Raw genomic sequence first — 23,506 nt, forward strand, 5'->3', positions numbered from 1 at the left:
ACATTTTCTCCATGTCTGTGTGGGTTTTCTCCAGATGCCGCGGTTTCCTGTCATAATCCAAAGATGTGCAGGTCAGGTGAATTGGCCATTTTGAATTGCCCATAAGGTAGGAGAATGGGTCTGGGTGGGTTACTGGTCGGAGGGTCGGTGTGGACGTGTTGGGCTGAAGGGCCTGTTTCCACACTGTAGGGAATCGAATTTTAATGAGGGCAACTTCTTTAAAACAAATGTTAATCACATGGTTAGTTTTATATGCATAATCAGATATTGGAACTAACTGCTGTGTATAAATAAAAATATGGTTGAGTTAAAGAAATCCTTGTTCAATTTCAGGCCTTCGTTTAAGTATTAATGGCTATGCTATTGTTGCTATGTATATTCAGCAATCATAGAATAGAAACGTAGGATCTTTCTAACAAGGAGGATGTGAATCAGACCATGATCAACAATGACCATGCTGCCCCTCTGCAGAAGCCATTCAGCAAGTATCATTCCCCTGCCTGTATATTTTCCTTGCCAGACAATAATCCAAATATCTTTTGACTGCCTCAATTGAACCTGCCTCACAAAACACTGACACAGTGTATTCCAGAACCTAACTGCATGTTGCTTGAAAAAGCTTTTGCTCATGTTGCTGTTGCTTCTTTGCCAATTACCTTAAATCTGTGTCCTCGCATTCTTATCGTTCAACCAATGCACACAATTTCTTTCTATCTCCTCTGTCCAAATTCCTGATGACTTTGAAAATCTCTGTCAAACCAGGCGAGAGTGTGGTGCTGGAAAATTACATCAGGTCAGGCAGCAGAATCGACATTTCAGGCATAGGCCCTTCATTAGGAATGAGGCTTGTGGGTTGGGGCTGACAGAAAAAAGGGAGGGGGTGGGATTGCGGGGAAGGTAGCTGGGAAGCGATAGGTGGATAAAGGTGGGGAAGAAGGCGATAGGTGAGGGGGAGAGTGATGGAAAGGTCTAGAGGCGGTGCTGCGTTGTAGGCTTGGGAATGGGATAATGTGGGGGAGGGAAAATGAGGAAGCTGTTGAAATCCACATTTATCCCGTGTGGTTGCAGGGTCCCAAGGCAGAATATGAGGCGTTTCTCCTCTAGGCGTCGGATGGTAACAGTTTGGCAGTGGAGGAGGCCCAGGACCTGCATGTCCTTGACTGAGTGGAAGGGGGAGTTGAAGTGTTCAGGCACGGGGCAGTGGGGTTGGTGGGTGTGGGTGTCCCAGAGATGTTCTCTGAAATGATCCACAAAAAGGCACCCTGTCTCACCAATGTAGAGGAGGTCACACCGGGTAACTGCTATCTCAACTTGCCTTGCCATTTTCAATTAGTTGTACCCATGTCTGTCTGCTCTTGCATCCAGTATAGACCTGTGCCTTTTATTTTGTATTGCCTCTGTGTTCTTCCTGCCAAAATGCATCACTTCACACTTTTATGTATTGATTTTAATCTGGTACTTGTCGATCCTTTCCACTAATCTATCTATTTCCTTTTGATGTTTTAGACTATCTTTCTGACAGTTCACAGTGCTCCCAAGTTTTGTGCTGTCCTCACAATATGAACAAGTTTTGTGTCATCTATAATGAAATAGAATATTGAGCATCAGGTTCCTTAATTACTTTCTTTTAATGGGATTTCCTTCTTTTTCTGACTTGCATTTAGAACAAATTATTTGGATTCTAAAGCTGTAGAAAGACATGGTCTATTCATCTGTCGTAACAAACCATATATTCACTTTATCGTGGATCATGGAAAAGAACAAAATAAAAAGATGCACACTCAAGAAGGTAAATTATACTTACTGTGATACTAAGCTGGAGATAGGTTATGTCTGCAATGCAGGTGGATGAAATCTGAATAAATTTCATGAGCAGAGAAAGCTCATTAGACCCTCAGGAGCTGTCTGCTTTCCAAAGAAACATAATACTCTCTTCCCATTATACTCTTCAGTTCATTCTTTCTTGAAAAACATATCCAATTCTTTCTTGAATTCATGCTGTTTGCTTCATTTGCCCAGCATGGTAATTCCATTGGGTGAAAACTAACCCATATGACTGACCTTTTAAATCCCAATTTCAAATTTTTGCCCTTGATATTTGAATTGTGCACCAATGTTAAACAAAGGCTGAGCTAGTTTTAACTTTTAATTTGGATTTCAAACTTCTAAACTTCAAAACTGTATTAATATTTTTAAAAAGGGAACACAAATCAGCATCCTTAAATAGCTGATGATTTAAGTTTTCCTGGCTCTTTTCCTTCCAGATGCATAGTTTACTTCATCTGATTTAATACCCAGAACTGTGCACAATACATGTGCAGGCTAGGTGGATTCGCCATAGTAAATGCAGGGTTACGGGGATAGCGTTGGGAGCTGGGTCTGGGTGGGATGCTCTTTGGAGGGTCGGTGCAGACTCAATGGGCCGAATGGTCTCTTTCTGCACTGTAAGGATTCTATGATTTGGAATTAATGTGAGGTTTGTCTAGTAGCTTACATGCCAACAATGCAACCTCTTCAGAATACAGAAATTAAACTAAATTACATTTTCAAAAGTAATTAAAATAGGAAATGAATTGTTATGCTTTGTAGATTCAGCACAAAAAGAAGCCATTTGACCCATTGTCTCTATTCTGGCTCTTTAAAAGATCATTCCAATTAGTTGCATTCTACTGGCCTTTCCCCATAGTTATGCAAATTTGCCCCTTTGAGTATTGAAGATTATTGAATCTACTTCTGCTTCTACTTCAAAGACCATATCCCAGATCGTAAATCACTGCATAATAAAACTTTTCATCATGTCACCACTGGTTCTTTTGCCAATTGCCTTAAATCTGTGTCCTCTATATATTGACCCATCTGCTTCTCATTCTTTACTTCTGCCCAATTCACCAGGCTGTGTGTGTGTCTTCTGAAATTTCCTACTTTTCTCTACACTACTTACAACAATACCAAGTTTTACATAATCTGTGAATTTTGATATTTATAGTCAATTCCAGCTCATTTACATTTCCGTAAGATGAGTGGTATTAATACTGGCTTCAGGGGAACACCACTGCACACTTGCCTTCAGTCTGAGAAACATCTAACTATTATCTCTGTCTCCTCCAAAATTTTGTATTCTGCTGTTATCTCCCTTTTAATTCCATTGGCTTCAATATTGCAAGCAGGTCTATTATGCTATACTTTATATTAAATGAAATTAAATTATGGTTGAAAAGGTATTCAAAAACACTTTGTTAACATGACGAAGAAAGGGTGTACAGTGGCACTGTTGCAAGTATGTTACAACATTAAGAAATAATTCATAACAAATTTTAAACAAATGTTAAATAATGAAAATATTTCATTAATTCTTTTTTAATAAAATGTTATTCCTGTGGTCAATGCAGTGTTTGCATATTATAAACATAACATTGAAGCTAACACTGCCTTCAAAAGAAGTTTTCATGGTAAACTATTTTTCATGATTTTATAAGTTAACTGAAAATTTGCATCTGATAACAACTATACTTTATCAATTGTTCTGTTCTAGGCTGGAGAAACTAGACAGTTAATGACATCATTCTGAATCAATTCACAGATTTTTTAATAGTAGAAACACTAGGAATTAAATAAATGTCATAGAATCAGACAGCATCGAAATAGCCTTTTTGGTCAAACTCATCCGTGATGATCAGACATCCTAATCTGACATAGTCCCATTTACCAGCATTTGGACCATATCCCTCTAAGCCCTTCCTATACATGTACCCATCCAGGTGCTTTTTACATGTTAGAATGGTACCAGCCTCCACACTTCTTTTGGCAGCTTATTCCACACGCACACCACCTTCTGCATGAAAACGTTACCCTTCAGGTCCTTTTTAAATCTTTCCCCTTTCACCTTAAACCGATGTCCTCCGGTTTTGGACTCCCTCAGCTGAGGAAAAAGCCCTTCATCATTTTATAAACCTCTATAAGGTCACCCCTCAGTCTACAATGCTCCAGCAAAAAAAGCTCCAGTCTATTCAGCCTCTCCCTGTAGCTCAAACCCTCCAGTCCCGGCGACATCCTTGTAAATCTTTTCTGCACTCTGTCAAATTTAACAACATCCCTCATATGGAAGTGTGACCAGAACTGTCTGCAGTATTCCCAAAGTGGCCTCTTTAATCTCATGTACAGCCGCAGCACGACATTCCAACTCCTAATCTCAATGTTACGACGAATGAAGGCAAGCATGTCAAATGCTTCTTCACCACCCTGTCTACGTGCAACTCCACTTTCAAGGAACCATGCACCTGCACCCCTAGGTCTCTTTGTTCAGTCACATTCCCCAGGACCCTATCTGTCACTGAGCCGATTTTGCATCCAGTTCAACATATTCCCCCTTGATTTGTATCCCATTGGCTTTACATTTTCTGACCAGTTTGCCATGTGGGATTTTGTCCAAAGAATTACTAAAATCCAAGTAGTCAACATCCATGGCACTGCCCTCCTCAAACTTACTTGTTACTTCCTGAAAAAAATTCAATGAACTTATTAAGATAGAGAAAGAGTATGTTGAACTCGATCCTGGATACTGTTCAATCGCAAGATATTAAAGCTAAAAAGTGTAAGTATTGCATCGTCGTGTCATGTGTAAGACATGTGGGTCATCAAATAGATGATGAAGGTGTCCATTCAATGCAGAAAGTTGAGAGAATTTAAAAATAAAGAGACTAAAGATCAAGAACAACATAAAATATTCATAGGGCTTGTAACTTATTGTTATTCTAAGTCCACCCTTGACTCAGCTAATACATCCACTCAATGCATAACTGCTCAAAAATGAGAAAAATTGACAGTGCTCTGTGGTGTGCCAGAAAGCTTTTGAATTTATGAAGAAATTGCAGAATAATGATGCTGTTTTGACACACAGTCATCCCAAAAAACATTTGGTTTTAATGTGTGGTGTCTCACCGAAGGAGTTAGGTGCAGTTTTACCTCACAATCTGGAAAGAGGTGTGGAGAAACCATAGCATATGTTTCATGTACTTTTATGAAGACTGATGAAAATTATTCACAAGTTAAACAGAGATATTCATGATCATCAGGGATTCCTGATGGAGGGCTTATGCCCGAAATGTCGACTCTCCTGTATCTCGGATGCTGCCTGACCTGCTGTGCTGTTCCAGCACAACACTATTTGACTCTGATCTCCAGCATCTGCAGTCCTCACTTTTTCCTCCACATTCATGATTATGTTTAGTGTTACAAAGTTCCACATGTACCTTTATGGTATGAAGTTCACTTTGTTAACTGATGAACAAGTCCATACAATCAGAACAGCAGCACAATTTCAGGTATTGATTTTGATGGCCTATCAGTACAAAAAATGTTATGAATCAACAAATCAAGAAAATAACAATGGAAGCTGATACTCATATGTAGACAGAAAGATAAAGAAGGCAAATGCATGAATTAAAAACATGCAAGAATGAATAAATATCAAGTTATTCTCATTGTTTCTTCTCAAATGATGATTTTTTGTTAAACAGGTATCAGTGTTTAGGAAAACATTTTTTTTTACATGTAAATTACTTTAGCATTGAAAGTGTGTGGTTTAGTTATGATTATTGTAAAGACCAGCATGCAGCACAATGTGTTAAATTTCAGGTATTGTTGATGTTAATCATATTTTGGGAAATTATGTGCATATATCATTTTTAATGTTTTTTTTAAGGGGAGGTTGCCCAAAAGCTGCCATCTCTCAAGAGGTGCCAATAAAGTTAGTTCAACAATAGTTCAACAAGTCTTTTCTTAATGCAGTACACAATATGGACAGAGATCTGAAGGAAATTCTAGAGATTAGGGCCTAGGCAGCTGAAGGCACAGCCACCATTGGAATTGTGGTTAATATTAGGGATGTTCAAGAGGTAGAATTAGAGACACACATATCTCAAAGGGTTGTGGAGCTGGAGGAGATTACGGAGAAATGGAGTGACCAAATCATCGAGGGATTGAAAAACAAGAATGAGAAATTTAAAATTGAGGTGTTGTTTGACCTAGAGACAGTGTCGATCTGTAAGTATAAGGGTGACAGATAAATAGCATTCATTGCCCATGGGCAGCAGAGCTTTGAATGACCTCAAGTTTCACAGATGGATAAATGTAGGAGGCCAGCCAGCATTTGAACGGTGGAGTCTGGATGTTTTGATGGATGTTTCACCAGCAGCAAACGAGTTGAGGCAGGGATGATGTTGCAGAGATGGAAATAATTGGTCTTAGTGATGGTGCAGAAAAATGATTGAAAACTCAGGATTAAATGATGCCCAAGATTGCAAATAGTCCAATTCAACTTTCAGATGATTGTCAGACAGCAGGATGGACTCAGCAGTAAGGGAATGGAATTATGGCAGGAAGCAAAATTAATAGCTTCTGTTTTTTTTCCAATATTTAATTGGAGGAAATGACTGGGCATTCAGCATTGTATGTCAAATTAGAACCAATAGAGGGGTTAAGAGGTGGTGGTGAGATAGAGTTGGGTGTCATCAGTGTATACAGAAGAACGGATGTTATATTTTCTGCTCAAAACAACAAATGCTGGAGATCACAGCAGGTCAGGCAGCATCCATGGAAAGAGAACAAGATACCATTCTGAGACTAGATGACTCTTCATCAGAACTATTATATTTTCCACTGGTTTGAAAGAGGGCATCCATGTATCTCAGTAAGATTCATTTGAGGATGGATCACTGGATATCACCAGTGGTTTCTGTGTAGGAGTGCAAAGAGATGCTCCTCAGTATCCTGGCCAAAACATAATTGTTCAACCAATATCAAAATAAAACCAAAATCATCATCTAGTCATTACCTCACTGCTGATTGATAGACCTCACTGTGCACAAAGTTTAGCAATTGTGTTTCCGCAACAGTGACCACACTTCAAAAAGCAAATAACTGGCCTTAAAATGCTCTGTGTCATCTTGAGGTCATCTAAAGTTCTGGGTAAGTTACAATTTTTTCTTCAATTCACAGAACATCATTGGTGGAGGCATCATATAGAAATGTACACAAACCAAAGCCATTCTGCATTTCATTCTTGGGCTGGCTATTTGCAGATCTGCCACAGATTGAAATGGAGGACAGACAAATAAAAAATAAGGAGGAGAAAACAATTTGAGGAAATATAGGAGTTCTCATCTTCACACAGTAGTTACAAGGTCAGAGGCTAGGAATCCTCCAGCACCTCAAACTTCTTGAACAATCCTCTAATTCACCTCCTGACTTCCCAAAGTTTGTCCACCATCTACAAGGCACAAATCAGGAGTGTTTTGGAATATTCCCCACTTGCCTGAATGAGTGCAGCTTCAACAACACTTCACAAAACTTGACACTATCCAGGACATAGCCCACTTGACTGGCATTCCATCCACAAAAAACCCGTTCCCTCAATCCAAATAGCATGATAAATGAATTGTTGTCAGGGCTGAAGCGACCACTAGGTGGACGCCTTGGGTGACAAAGTTTGTGCCAGGGGATGGAAACAATAAACTGAGCTGAAACTACATACAGCTTTAAAGTAAAATGAGCAACTGGTCACCAACTCCTAAAGGCTATGCAGGTGAATCCAAACCAAGTTTTTCTGAATCAGCTCTTTCCTGAGATCACCCAAGCCCCGCACATGCTCATTAAATCTCCAATGACTGCAACCGAATCAGTGAATCATTGATGGCAGTAGCTTCCTCTTTCCCAGCTCCACACTATTCCTAGTGCTTTCTGACTCTCCATTCGCAAACTCCTGCTTTTCTCCGCATGTTGGATGACCATCCAGTCAAAGATTTCTCTTCCTTTGTCCCCGTCCTTCAATAATTTGAGTTTGTGAATCATTTTCTACCATTGCTGGTGATTTTCCCATTGCTGATGCTCAGCTGTTCACTGCCATCCTCTAGTCCAAACACTAGCCCTCACTCAGTTACCTGCAGCATGAGGACATCGTGTTCCTATGGTCTGCAGCTCAGTGACAAGCAATGGCCTTTGAAATGGGAGAGACCTGAGAATAAAAGTGGAGCAGGGTAAAGGAAAAACAGAGAGGCAGAAGTTTCATGTGAAAAACTGGGATAGCGAAGTGTGATTTTAGTAATATAGTATAAATGCAGAAAGTTTATTCATAGTGCTGCACAATACAGATAATTTCTATTTTCGACAATGGGTGAGGAAAGGGTGGTGCCAATTAATGCCAATGACTTAAGAGTTGTGTGTTTTCATTGAATTGAAAAAGTTCTGGGTGGTCTCATAGTGATGTATGTGTTCAGGTGAGCAGTGCTGAGAGAACATGGTATTATAGAACAGTGGGAAGCTGAGACTAGGGCTACAAATAGCTTTCTGAAAGTTTGGCAATTTTCAGTATTTGTATGAGAAAAGTCTGAATTTCTACCTATATTCCTTTCCGTGAATTCATTGTGGTGCATGTTGCCAGGCTGAAGTTTCACCAAAGACACTGAATGCTCTTGTATTGGCCATGCAGTTTGTATGTCGACATCTTGATGTTTCAGGTAATTAGTTAAATTGTAAACAATAGCCACACTTCAGTATTTGCGTGATGCCTAAATAATGTCATAGTTACTTCTTGTGTGGTAATTCCCACAGTATCTAAATTGCAAGAAGAACCTATTGTGCAATGTAAGCAAAGCATTTCAGCCAAGTACATAAGTGAAAATGATGTCCCTCCTGCCCCTGAGATTGACCGATTCAACAACAAAGTCAAGGTACCATGGGGAATTTCAACCAAAAAGGCAAATGGTGAAATCCATATGTCAAATGAGGTACTGATGTTAAAATTAAAATGTTAGACCACAGTTTTAAACAATCTGCCTTTATAACTACTTGATTTGATATCCTGATTTTAAGAAGTTTGAATTAGCCAAATGATTTTTTCATGCTTTTTCTTATTTTTGTTTTCAAATTTTGTTGATGTTTTATTAAAGCTTGTTTCGATATTTATGCTACTGAATTTCAGATCGTTCCTTATTGCTGGCTACAAGAATATTAATATTGTAAAGAAATCCTGCAGTTATTTATTGCCTCCTTAAACTGGCAACACATAACATGAATTTTTGTTATTTCTAATTTGTCTTTAGTGTAGCCATTGTCAACTTACTCACCTTTTCTGATTAGAAAAACTCAGCACTGGCACAGCTGAAGAGCTCATTAATCGAGTGTTGTGGTGTTCACAGCACTGCAGTTATTTTCTCACCCACTTTCCAATGATAATCTTTGCAACGTATGAGCTTAAAATTGCATCAATTCTTAGCATGCCAAGTTTCCTGGAAGAATTTGTAGCCAAAATGGTTGCATTATATGAAACTAAAGATGAAACTTTCATTTTTGCAGGATTTTGCCATTTCCAACAAACATTCTCAAATTGGACTTTTAAAAACTGATTAATGTGTTTACTTTCTGATTTATTTAACAATTAAATTGACATTTGGATTTGCTATTCTTATTTGTGTGTCCCCCAGTAATAAATACTAATTTAAAACATCCTTTCACACTTATTATAGAACTGGCACATACTTACAGGACTGGTTGGTTTGTTTTTGAGTTGGTGGTGATTGGGACACTGTAGCCAGTTCCTTGGGTCACAGAGCTCAGCATTAATTCAATGAATTGATTTAGAAAGTGTTATCCGGCAATAGTCTGTTGACCTTAAATGGCTCTCTCACCCTGGGGAGGAGGTTTTGGGGGTGGAATATGTCAATAGTATTCTGCCATTACAAAAAGTGCCACAAAGTGAACTCCAACAATTGTGCAGCTCCTGGACGTAATACTATTAAGCCTCAGTGCAACATTCAACATGTACAAAGTGATTTTCATGTAAGATTCACATATAATTTGGTCAAAGCAAAAGGCTCATTGCCTGCAGTTGCCATATTCCAAAATGAAAACATATGAATCCTATAGGAGCTGTTGGGGGTTTCAGATGTTCTCTTATTGTTGTTTTCATTATCTAAAAATTAACCGATAATGGGGAAAAATTTTATAGCTGTCTTTTGGAACATCTGTGATTGCAATCCAGAGATTAGAGTACATAATCGCTTAGAGTACATAATTCAGTTCTTTTTCTGCCTGTTGTATTTTTGTTTCACTCACTTGATTGCCCAAATAAATAGGAGGTAAATGTGCTGATGCCAGAGCAATTTGATTTAAAATTTCAATATCTTCTGTTTTTCTCAGTATTTGGAAATTGAAAGTGAACCCATTTGTTCAATTACATGGCACAATGGAGCACATCATCATATTTTCCATAAGCTTGATTGTTAACTCAGGATTATGTTGGTATTGTTTTGCCCATCCCTAATTGCCCTGAGATGGTAATAATGAGCTGTCTGCTTGAATACAAGTAAGTTATTTCTTCAGCCATTTCAGAGGGTAGTGAAGAGTCAATCACATTGCTGTGGATCTGGGCACTCACATAGGTCAGGCCTGATCAAGACAGTGTATGTCCTTCTACATAGTACATCAGTGAACCAGGTAGATTCTGGGGGTTACGGATCGCCATTTCTGATAAGCATTTGATTGATTTAACTAACAAAATTTAAATTCTCCAATTGCTCTGGTGAGATTTGAACACACACATCCAGGTCACTCATTCAGACCTCTGGATTACTCATCCGAGCACTCAGGAACATGAGCAATATGAACAGAAGGAGACCATAGGTCATTTTGCACTGCCAGTCACTGGCACACTATTTGCTTTCCACCAACCTGCCTCTTCGTTGTATCATGGATTCCCCAAAAGACCAAAACTTCTTTTGTTCTCAGCTGATAAAAGGAGTGAAGCTCTGAGGTAGAGAACTCAACAGCTTCACAGCTCATCGAAGTAAAGAAATTTCTACTCATCTCAAGTCCTAAATAATTGAACCCTTATTCTGAAACATTGCTTCTGCATTTAAGATTCTCTAGATAAGGGAAATACTATTAAGACCCTTCATTATAAGGTATATTGCAATGTGCCTCCCTCTCAGTCTTCTAAGCATCAGAGAGTATGGGCCCAATCTACTCAGTCTCACCAGGAAACAGCACAAGCAGTCCAGGAACCAATTTCAGTCTTAATAGTACACCTCCAAGGCAAGTATATTCTGCCTTAAATATGCAGTCAATACCACTAAACTACTGTGCCCTTAAATTTATCATTATAATCATGAATCGTGTCATGACTTTTTGTCACATGGGATATATGTTTTATTTTAATGTTACTGAGAATATTTCTTCCTTTCCATTTTTATTCAGAAAATGAGAAAAAATAAAGAACAGAAAGCACGACATGATAAGATACCTGCAGAAATGCTCATCACAAAACTTTCTGGAACCTCCAAAGTGTCTAGCCAAATACACAAAAATAATATTTCAGTCATGCACATGGTTCCAAACAAACGGCAGCGCGGAAAAACACCGTGGGCTGCTGCAGATTCAAACAACACTCCCTGCATGTTGGTAAATGTCGTGAAGCCTTTAGTCACTTGCTTAGTACCCCCCACATCTCGTTCTTCAAGATCAAGTCCACGGAGCTGTTCAGTTGCAGATGAAATATGTAAAGAAGTTGGAACAGGTGGCTTGTTGAGTGCTGAGAAAAATTCCATTAATCTATCAGCAAATGATGGCGGCTGTGCAGAAGAAAAGGATTCTGTTACTGAGAGACAATCAATAGAGTCTTTGGAAAGGTTTTAAATTAAGTGGAGAATATGTAGCAGAAAGCAACCATCTTCATTTTCCACAAGAATCATATTTTGTTACGAAGCAAGAGATTATGTAAATCTTTGTCCTTTTGAACAAGCAGATCTGGGACATGGTTAACTCAATGAATGGTATTAACAGTGATTCCATGGATAATTAAATAGTACCATTTGAAAATTTGCTAAAATCTTTTAATGAGTTGTAATCACATAATAGCTTTGGTATATTTTATTTAGAATGACAGAATACAAACTCATGTTTTTGTTTGTTTGATGTGAGGTGGGTAATGTTAATTAATCCATCATTTATCCACTTATTTAAGGATATCAATGATTATGTTATTGTACTAATCCATTTGACTCAAAACCATTTAAATCCTTGCATAGTTCATGGAAAAACGTGATGTACAAATATATTTTTCAGAACTCTAAAGTGACTTTAAATGAAATTCTCTTGTTAGGAACACACATTCGCTTTACTAAAACCACTATTGTTTCCACTTATTACAGCATAATGGCATTTTTATTTGTCAGCATGGCTGAATTGGTATTGTTCTCACCTCTGAGTTCAAGTCCCACTCCAGACACTTGAGACAGACTGAGGGAGTATTGTGCATTTGGAGGTGCCACTTATCATGAGATGTTAAACGTGGGCCCCAGCTACCTTGTCAGCTGGATGTAATTGATTCAATAGCACAATTTCAAAGAATAACAAGACAGTCAGCCCTGATCATATGACAAATATTTGTTCAGTCAATATCACCAGAAACAATTTATCATTGCTATTTGTGGAGATCTTGCGGTGCGTGTATTGGTTGCTGCATTTTCAAAAGCGCAACAGTGACAATACTTCAGAAGTACTTGATTGGCTGTAATGTGCTTGGAAGTGTTGTGAAGGGTGCTCTATTGACGTACAGTGTTCTTTCTTTTCTTACCCGTTGGGTTTATCGATTTTGCTTTGGAGCTTTCCAAGTGCCTTGTGTGTTCAGTTTACTTTTTGGTGACTTTTTCAAGGAACCACATTTTAAATCGATCTGTGAAATACAGGTAAAACATGGGCATTCCAAGGCATGTGCAGAGTCTGAGCCATAAGGGTGATGGATGATGTGAAGCCTGTGGCAGCTAACTGTAGGTCAGGACAGAGGGTACGGAAGTGGAACTGAAGAAACAAGAACAACTTACAGTGTTGATGAGGAAGATTGTGCTGCTGTTCCACCTGGCCTCAAAGGAATAATGAAATTTTCAAATCCAAGACCAGGCCTATCACCAGGGAAACCAGTCAGGGGACAGAGTCTTTTGGTCTTTATTTAGGGTCTTAGCTTTGTGAGAGGTTTTCACTTCCACTCTAGCCCAGGGTGGGTTTTCATGCATGATTGCATACTTTCCAGCTCACCATGTGAGCTGTTACATGAGTTGAATTGGGTGGGACGGAAGTTCAGCCCCAAAGGTCGTAGGTCCTGGCACAATATTTAAAGGACACTCAGACATCCCTTCAGTCACTGCAAGCCTGCAGCATTACTTAACCCTCTTTCAGCTGTCCTATGAACACAGACCAGACAGAAACTAACTCCTGAGTTCAGCAACATCTCACTAGGTGGCCAGGACAGGGCCTTTCCTGAAAGAAGGAAGGTCATCTTCCACAGAGATAGCAGCTGTCCTATCAGTCCCAGGCAGCCTGCACTGGGGAACTGGATCCAGTGCAGGATGAGGACAAGTGATCTCCTGCAGTCCTTGAGATTAAGTAAGACCATCTTCTCAGTGAAAGCTAACAGGTCATGTTAGATAATTGCCTGAAAGCCTCAATATCACATGGATGCAGGGTTGACAAACAATTCATGTGGTCAATATTCTGACAGTTCCTAGGTTGTGCACTTCCAGATCAATTACTGGAAAGGGCTCAGGACTCACCATGATTGAATGCTCAGAAAGTGCTCATACATACATTACCATCACATGGAATCCTTCTCTTCCTCTGTCTCTCCACATGCAGCAGGAGGAGAAGGGCCTTGATTGGTGGAGGAATGCCTGATGTATGTGTCCACACCCCAATACAAAAAGCTGGGCAGAGAGCTGGCAGGAGATGACTGTGGACATTCCTGTGCTAATTGGAGACAAGAATGTCTCAAGAATCTGCTGTGAAGATAGTATATGACATTTGCCCCAAAGAGACTATATCTTCACCAACTAATTCTTCCTCCACTTCAAGTGCTAATGGCCGACAGAAGTGGAGATAATTCTGGGCTACAGCAATCTTTCCCCAACAGCAGTAATGACACCTCAGAGAGGGCACTACTACAGCCTTCACCTGCCCCATCTCCCAGCAGAGGCATTCATCTTGGGGAGGATTCCTGTGCCTTGTTCTGGTTGCCACTCCTGTTGATGTTGTATGTTGTTAGTGGGTTCCGTGGAATGAGCAGGCAAGTTAAATTCTTTCACAGTTTCTTCAATGAGATACTGACTCTCCTTAAAACAGAAAAGAAAGACTTCAAAGTTGGTATTATTAAAAAGGACAGCAAGATGTCAGACCTCTTCCTCGAAGAAATCATTCGCATTTGTAGCAGCTTGATTCTCTTTCACTCTTTCCTGAATGAGCAAATTAAGGTTTAAAACGACATCTGGCAGCTGTTCACCATCATTCTTGGTGTTCACCATCATTCTTGTTGCAAAGTCTTACTGTATGTCCTCATTTTTCTGCAAAACTAATTGGAAGATCTCCAAAATACTCTTGTGGTACAAGGATCCTGTTTCTTCAGTGAAGACTGACTCATGGTGCAATAAGTCACTTTCAATATCTAATGCAGCTGGTAAATAACACAGATTAAAAATGTCGCAACTTCTGTACTCAATAAACAACAATGCTGATTGGGAATGACGTATGAAATGTCTCCCATTTCATTGAAATATAATACATATGTGCACTGACACTTGTATCAGAATTTCTCCTCTAACTTGAAGTTAATGTAATATGGTTGGAGATGTCTGTACTTCAGCCATGATGTTATTTCTGAAAACTTACTCTTATATCCAATTTAAAATGAGATTTCTTGCCAGCAACCATACCAAAAATCCCATGGTAGATCTACAGTCTTCTCGAAAAAGAATACAACTCATTCTTTAGTATTCACCTACTTCTTGGACAATTGCAGATTGGAATACTTTTTAACTTTTAACCTTTTAGCATAGAGCTATTTGTCCCATACACTGCAGTAGTCAACATGGAATTCAGGCTCCTGTTTTTTGAGTAGCTCAGTTCAAGTAGGTGTATTGCTGTGTGCATGCTGAACAGGCTTACAAGTGGTCTATTATCGGCTAATACTTCAAAACCATTTCCATTCAACTAGAGAGTAGCACAGTGGCTCAGTGGTTAGCACTGCTGCCTCACAGCACCAGGGTCCCAGGTTTGATTCCAGTCTTGGGTGACTGTCTGTGTGGAGTTTGCACATTCTCCCTGTATCTGTGTGGGTTTCCTCCCAGAGTCCAAAGATGTGCAGGTTAGGTGAATTGGCCATGCTAAATTACCCATAATGTTAGGTGCATTAGTCAGAGGGAAATGCATGGGTTACTCTTCGGAGGGTTGTTGGGCTGAAGGGCCTGTTTCCATGCTGTAAGGAATCTAATCTAGAGCCGAAAGGATAATAAATGTCATGATTGAAAGCACTTCTCTCTGTTTGTGAATAATATTATTTTGCAGGTTTCAGTGATCAGCTTGCTACTGATGCAACAATGAGTAGGTTGCTTGCCTCATCTTTCTATGTGAAAATTAGGTTAGATTTAGATTTATTGTCACACGTATATAAAAATACGGTGAAAAGTCTTTTATCGCATGTTATACGCAAAGTGTTGCCATGCTCCGGTACCATCTTGAAACACTGAATATAATGCAATATTTTACTGTAGTAGAGTTCATCTTTCTCTCTTCTTCTTATTTCCCCTCCTATTGTCCTGTTTGATATCAGCTTGGGTGTCTCAAATGAGACCTTTGCATCTGAACTGGAACCATGGGCTTGGGGATTTGCGGATTCCATACCTCCTTCTCCCCATTCAACATTCCTCTAGATGCTGTCAGTCCACTGACCATCCCTTTCACCGATGCTTCCCCTCCTCCAGGCGCCCGGGCCTCGCTGGGGACCTGGAGCCTTGGCCCAGCCTGCACGTCCGGGCCAAGAATTTCAGCCCGGAGCTGCTCCTTACTCACCAGGAAACCGCAGGCTCAGCCTTGCATCGCAGCTGCTATAGGCCTCTTCCTTCACCACCACTCTCTAGGCCTTAAAGAAAAGAAAACGAAGAAAAGAAAAGGAACAAGAGACAAAGTAGAAAGAAGAAAAGAGAAAGAAAGCAGATGTGAGCAGACAAGACACAGGCACAGCCCTGCTACTCTGCTACCATCTTGAAAGAAATGCCCTTACCCAACGAGATGTGCATCTGCAATGAGCTGGGTGATTTTCTTAGAGTCATAGAAAACATTTGTGCAATTTTCTACCAACTGATATTTGCTCCGGAATACACCTGTATACTCTGGACATCCTAACCATTCGGAGAATTCATAACCTTTGCAATGCTTTAAATATCCATGTTTGGGGTGATACTCCTTCATTACATGTAACTGAAGAATTTGATTCACATTTCAATGAACAAGCACTTGCCGTTGTTCAAAGTGAGGTTGCACTCCATGACATTGTAGCAAGTAGACATGTCTTCAGTTCACTTTCTGTGCAACTTAGATGAGAATCTCATTCCTAACATTCAGACTTTAAGTCCTCCAGGAGCAAAAATATGCTTTACTCATAAAATATCTTTCTAAGTATATTCTTCCCATTTCTATGCTCATGAGCACATAAGACTGGGAGTAATTACAGATTCAGAGGTCCTGCTTTTCAATCTCCTTCCAGTTTCCTGAAATCTGCCTCTGGACCATGACTTTTGGCTGTTCACCCTGCCCCAAAAGAACATCCTATGACATCTTTAGCCCTTACACACTCCTGGCAATGTAACAGCCTGCAGTCATTATTACAGCTGCAGAAACTCCTGCCTCTTTCCCTTAACTAATGAATTCACTAACAGTGCTGCTCTTTCAATCTTCCTCCCTTCTTTAACAGCTCAGCTGCCTATCTTGCCACTGAATCTGACTGCACTTTTCTGATAAATCCTAGTGTTCACCAGCGTCCAAAGCAGAAAATGAATTTGCAAGCAATATCATTTCAGGGGACTGTTGCACTGTCTGCCTGGTAGTCATCCATCCGCAACAGCTGGCAGCTCCAAAATCTGGAGTTCAAGCTTGTGCAGACAGTAACACTTTCTACAGATAGGATTGTTTCAGATACATGATGCATTTTGAATTTCCAACATTCCATAGGCTGTGCAATCCACTTGGCCATTGCCCTGCCATGGGTTAACTGTCCTGGGTATTTATTACATCTAGATTAGCTTAAATAATCACTCACCATACAGCTCCTCCCACTATGCTGAATAAAGATCTAAATGTTGGGCCATGAAGAAAGTAGATGGTGGGATTGGGCAGGTAAAAAATCACCTCCTCTCCCTTTCACACCATTCATGAGTCAACAAATTCATTCTTCTTGAAATCTGTACTCTGCTGGCAAGCTGCATGGAGACCTCTATATAGTATTTGTACTCTTCAGAGCAACGCTGCAGTAAGCAGACTATTAAGTAACTGGCCTCACTACAGTGGAGCTTGTTTACCTGACCTAAGGCTGAATGGCATTTACTTTTTTGAAGAAGTAAGGCTTTTTTTCTTCAGTCATTTATGATTGCAAACCTGCTATCATGCCTTTGAACCTTTGCAGACAGTTTTGGAAAACAGATGATGGCTCTGAATACACATTAAACTGTGGTATACCAGACATAGAGAATACCATCTTAATTCGTAATGTAGTGATTAGTTGGGGTTGTGGATCTGAAATTGCATTTGTTTCAACTCCTTCTTCTTTGTAATGATTTAGCGAATCTTTTTCTATTGGATGTTTATTTTGGTAAAATCAGTGTGTGTGTGTATACACTGTGCCGAATAGTGTATACACTATTTCTAATGCTGAGCTGGAGTAGCCTGGGTGTGACCCTAGCAGCTTCAATGTGTTCATAAATCACCAACTTAAAATGCTATATGCATAAATAAGTGCCTCACAAAAGTTCCAATTGCTGAAAGAAAGTTGCCTATTTTTCACCCTCTTCATTGCTACGGTGAAGCTCTTGGGAAGAAACAGGAAGATTCAGTCAGTAGCAGAACTGCAAGTGCTCCTAAAACATGGACTTGTTCATTCCCCTTCCAGGCCCCCTTTGCTGGCTTATCTGTTCATTAGCCCTAAATATACAAAATGCGCATTGCAATTTTCAGAACACTAATATGTTCATCATAGCGTCTTAATTTGGTGATGGAGTGACCCCCATAAAGGAACTCTGAAACAAACAGGCTCTTTGGCCAATCAGTGTTAGGCATTTATAAAATTATCAAGGGACTGACTTTCAGGCTTAGCCGGGCTGCAAATTTACCAGTTCCATTTTTAGGCTTTTACCAGCTTGCTAAACATCAAATGTAGCAGCTATAAATCAACCTTTTTTGTATATTAAACTGATAATGATCTGTAATTGTGGTTGGTCATGAATAAAGTTAACATTAAAAAACAGACATTTATTCTGATCTTCTAAAAAATATTCAGTTGGTATTGTTATGACCGAGGTTGGAAGGATACACTGTTTCTTCCTCCAGTCTGTCTCATCCGCTGATCATAATACGTTTTCACTGTAACAAGGTTGAAGAAATAGTTAATTATAGGGTATCAAATTGTTTAGTATGAAGAACATGCCTGCCAGGTTTATTTAGGTTAACAACATATAAATGTTTCATAATGAAAACAAACTTACTCAAGCAAAGATGCAAAGATTATTAACAAACACGTTTGAACCATGCAACGATATGTCTCTATCCTTTCGATACACATGCAGGTATCTAATGGGGATGCAAAATACGTAACTCTGCGAAGTGTTTACTTTAAAGTCCTTTGCCTAAATAACAAGTAAACTCACGAAGAATAAGTCATGGTTTGCCCCAAATGCTGTTCTGATTCCCAAGTAATTATGCACACATAAGCTACTGACATTGGGGAGTCTTCGTTGAGCAGTTATACTTGGCTGAATATGTTTGGCAATGAATCCACTTCAGGAATCCTGTGTGAGTGGTGAAGGTGAATTCTGGCATGTTTTCAGCTTACACACTTTGCTGAAAGGGATTGCGAAATAAGAGAGAGAGAGAGAAAAGTAGGCTGCTTTTCTTTTAGATTAGATTAGATTAGATTACTTACAGTGTGGAAACAGGCCCTTCAGCCCAACAAGTCCACACCGCCCCGCCGAAGCGCAACCCACCCATACCCCTACATTTACCCCTTACCTAACACTACGTGCAATTTAGCATGGCCAATTCACCTGACCTGCACATCTTTGGACTGTGGGAGGAAACCAGAGCACCCGGAGGAAACCCACGCAGACACGGGGAGAATGTGCAAACTCCACACAGTCAGTCGCCTGAGGCGGGAACTGAACCCGGGTCTCTGGCGCTGTGAGGCAGCAGTGCTAACCACTGTGCCACCGTGCCGCCCACAAGGCAGGTCTTGAGGCAGGTCAACTTCTCTAACAGAAGTTTTCAAAATGCAGGTCTTACCCTGCTCAAACACGTGATCTCTTGCTGAATGTTCTTCAGAATGTATGACTCCATCCGAGCTCCCTGTTTCTTGCAGATACATTTTTGCAGTTGCACAAAGCGCATTTTTATTTGCAATATCCTTTGTTTAAAAGTTAGAGATATTTATATGGTTGATATAATGGTTTAAGAAGTTATATAGGTTTGCATGCCTTTATGGCAATATTTATTTGTCACAGTATCTGCTGCCAGTTGTTTTTTACTCCCATTATGTTAATAGATGGGCCAAGATTTAAAAGCTTTGGGCTGAGGGTAGGAGACCTGACAGAATGGAGTCAGGCGGGAATCCTGAAAGCTTCCCAACACAATGGGATATTTTGAGTTCGGCAGTCCACCAATCAGAGAAGACCAGCAAATTACTTCAATTAAGTGGCCAATGGACAACTGCTTTACATCACTGCCAACATTTTATCGGCACTGGACAACATTATGTGCAGGCACCATCAAGGCAACCTCCCAGTGGCTTCCCATGGTGAGGGTCTTCCTTCCTGCTGGTTCCACGTCCCTTGGAGAGCCCCTGACAGTTTCTCCATTCCAACATTACTGCTGGACAGATTCATCCTCCAACCGCATGCTTGCCTGACCCAGCACATTAAATGATTTCGTACAGACCCATCGGGGTGTTTCAACATGGAGGCACCCTTTTGTTCTACTCGTAATCCCAGACATGTCCACGTCTCATGATGGCATTGCTGGGGTGCCAGAGCAGTTTGGGCGAGCAGCTTGGAGGGGCAGGTTTCCATCTTAAATTGGCTGTTATGTTGGTGCCCTTTTAATAGGCTACTACCCATAAAATCCCCTCTTCTCTTCCATTACTCACCTGACTGGGCTTGGAATCTTCATTCATTCCTTCAGAAGGGCCTATGACATGTCAGTAAAATTCTGAGCATGGTTAAAAATGCATAAGTGCTGAATTCCATTAAAATCTCAACCACACAGACTGAGCCATCATTTATTTTTACAGCTTACTGGAGCAAAAGCCAAATTTGTGACTCATGATTTTGTCAGCTGTATTTTAAAATCTACTTCAGAATTGAGATTTAAACAATCGATCCTTAGTACAGTGTTGTGTCTCCACCTTGTGGTGCCAAGGGGAAACAATCTTGCTGCTAAAAATATCCGGAATGGAGATCACTTCCTGCAGGAGGCCATTAGCTGAGACACCAAATTTCTCGGTTTTATGTTATCAGAATTGTCATTGTTTGTTTGGATATTGGGCTTGACTGTTAGTTTATGAAGTTATCACCTTGCAAAATTGCACCCACACTTGAGGTGAAAAACAGGGATATGCCATTCCTGAACAGCCATTATTTATACATACTATACAGGGTCTGCACTGAAGAGGGGTATCTTATAAGTCACTCATACAGAAATTTAAGGAAATTTTGACAATGCTGTTTACATTATTGATCTTGTGCTCATCAGCCATAAAAGGATGCAGTTAAATTTCGAATAATAAAGAGAGTGGAAGGGATATAATTTCTGGAGTATTTTTCAAATTAAACTCTGACAAACAAAGTAGCAGCAATGTTGACAAGTAAGTTTCAAACTTGTAAGGAAATTCTCCATCACGTCAAGAGTGATAAATACATTGAGCGGATTATCAAACTGTACTCTAGGCAAAAATGCTGGAGCTAGGCAGTTCTGCAAAGAGAGACAGCAGGATCTTTAATGGATGGATGAATTAGGATAGGAGAAAATGCAAACAAAATTACAGTGATAATACCAAAGCTGGCTAAGTAAATTATCAGGTAAGGCTGAACAGATTGGGTCTCCACTTTCTAGTAAAAGAGTTGCAGGGTAAGCTTCGTGAGGTCTTTAAAATTATGAACAGAATTTGGAGGCTTGACTTGTAAAGAATGTGGAAGGCAATTTTTACCTCTAAAGGCAGTGACTTTGATTTGGGTGGAAAGTGGAAAGTTAAAAAGCCAGAAATCACAAGCAGTAAACCACCTTCCCCGAACGTACCTGGGCTTTGGGAGTCCAGGGCAGATGACCTGGAGCAGAGATAGACCATTGGGTCTATTGAGTCTGTGCTACCATCCACTAATAAACTAATAATCCTCAATTTCACATTCTTGCCTTTTTCCCCATAACCTTTATTGTGTTATTGGTGACCAATAAAACTAAGTCTAAATTGGTGGCACGGTGGCACAGTGGTTAGCACTGCTGCCTCACATGCACCAGAGACCTGGGCTCAATTCCAGCCTCAGGTGACTGACTGTGTGGAGTTTGCACATTCTCTCTGTGTCTGTGTGGGTTTCCTCTCGGTGCTCTGGTTTCCTCCCACAGTCCAAAAATGTGCAGGTTCGGTGAATTGGCCATGTTAAATTGCCGGTAGGGGAATGGGTGGGTTATGGGTCGGTGTGAGCTTGTTGGGCCGAAGGGCCTGTTTCCACACTGTAAGTAATCTAATCTAAATCCCTAAGCTTGTCCATTTTTTCAGCCTTCATCTGTATGTAATAAGTTCTGCAAGTCTGTATGTGCTACAATCTAATAGGAATAAATGTGCATTCATAAAATCATCAAACTATCGCTTGGAAAAAGAATAACAGTCATACTTAGTAGTCGCTTTGGCTCACAAAAAGCATGCAAGTTTTACACAGTTGAGTTAAAATAATTACACTGGCATGAAAATTTTCCTGAAAAATAGTATTTAACTATTTAGTCTTGCAACATTTCCTTGGTATTGTACTAATCTGAACGTAAAATTTGTTGAGTAGGATCAACTAATGAGATGTTAATAATGAACTGAAAAACATTCCACGCTGAATTGACAATTTCCAAAGGCTGGCACTCCTCACAGACACTTAAATTAGTCGAACAAAGAAAGTGGGAGGAGAATATATTAATAAATGTAATTTTAAAAATAAATTTAGGATTCAAAAAGTAATCATTTCTACTTACAAAGAAGACTAATCACAAACCAAAAATCACAATCTTTTTGCAATAATGCATCTTAACAGAAATTAAACAGAACTCATTACTAAAACATTGGAATGTCGTGTCTGGCTTCACAGGGTAAACCTACTGCACTACAAAGTTTATGGTAATTTTTATGTTTAAAATAATATTTCTATGCATAACTTTAGAACAGCTAAATATATTTTGTTTTGGTTGGATAATTGACATATCAGAATTAATTTGGAGACCTTTATGTACATATACATTGCACTACATTTCTTCACTATTATTATTTGATAAATGCATAATGACAATTTTGGGAACACTTGGGTGGACATAACAGTTTAACATAATATTGTTGGTTCCCCAGTGAATAAGCTGGAAAGAACCTCTAACCTAATCAAAATCTCAAGTGCATTGACAGCATGCCAAAATTATGCTGAATTCTCAATTGAACAGTTGCATTAAAATCATTAAAATCTTTTGGTGATCTGTGATGGGAAGGTACGCAAGGATCAAAAGATGTATCTCTGCATATAAACTTAATTTCTTGGTCGACCACCCTCTTGCAATTCAGCCTGCAATTTAGCTTTGGCTTTGCAAATGACGTTGTTACAAATAAAGGAACCATGTACAGTCATTACCCAACCAGCAACAATGTTCACATTTTACTCCTCAGCTTTGCACACCATCTGCACATTTGTTGAATGAATTCCCTTTCTATTGGTTTAAAAATACTCTTCCACACAGAATCACAGTGCAATGCATTGCACCTTTGACACAGTAAAATCTAAAGATCTGTTGAGATTAAATTTGAGGTTAAATAGCTTCTCAGATATTGTATTTTGATAAATAGACAAGCAAAGTGAGTATAAGTTTGGCAATAGCATGAATCTCTGAAATATTATTAAACTGTTTCTTAGCTTAAACTATGGTGGAAAGTTTCCAAATATTAAAGTTAAGCATTGCAGCTTGACATTATTTCTTTAGGCTTTTTTCAAGTCAATACCCAATGGGTGGCTAAGATATGAAAATAATCCTTTCAGGAAATCTATGTCATATTGCCAAACATTTATCATACTTTTTGAATCAATAGTATTAACATTGAAGCCTTCTCAAACACAATCATAATTACAGAAAGCAATTTTATAAATCAAGAGGCTCAGTAAATTCCAGAATACAGATATGAAAATTATTA

General features: G+C 39.5%; 1 protein-coding gene across 1 annotated transcript in view; it reads left to right on the top strand.

The window, feature by feature from the left end:
* Window positions 1–12,260, top strand: part of LOC122555878 (uncharacterized) — a 361,709-nt gene extending 349,449 nt beyond the window's left edge. Inside the window, exons 8-10 of the mRNA XM_087993253.1 lie at window positions 1,665–1,789; window positions 8,608–8,783; window positions 11,251–12,260. Of these exons, the coding sequence (XP_087849379.1) occupies window positions 1,665–1,789; window positions 8,608–8,783; window positions 11,251–11,688 (739 nt within the window). The 3' untranslated portion in view covers window positions 11,689–12,260. The remainder of the gene's footprint in view (window positions 1–1,664; window positions 1,790–8,607; window positions 8,784–11,250) is intronic.
* Window positions 12,261–23,506: the final 11,246 nt, after the last annotated feature.

The sequence above is a fragment of the Chiloscyllium plagiosum genome, unplaced genomic scaffold (assembly GCF_037043375.1).
Source record: "Chiloscyllium plagiosum isolate Xiang-an unplaced genomic scaffold, Cpla_swu_hap1 HiC_scaffold_13, whole genome shotgun sequence".
Classification (NCBI taxonomy): domain Eukaryota; kingdom Metazoa; phylum Chordata; class Chondrichthyes; order Orectolobiformes; family Hemiscylliidae; genus Chiloscyllium; species Chiloscyllium plagiosum.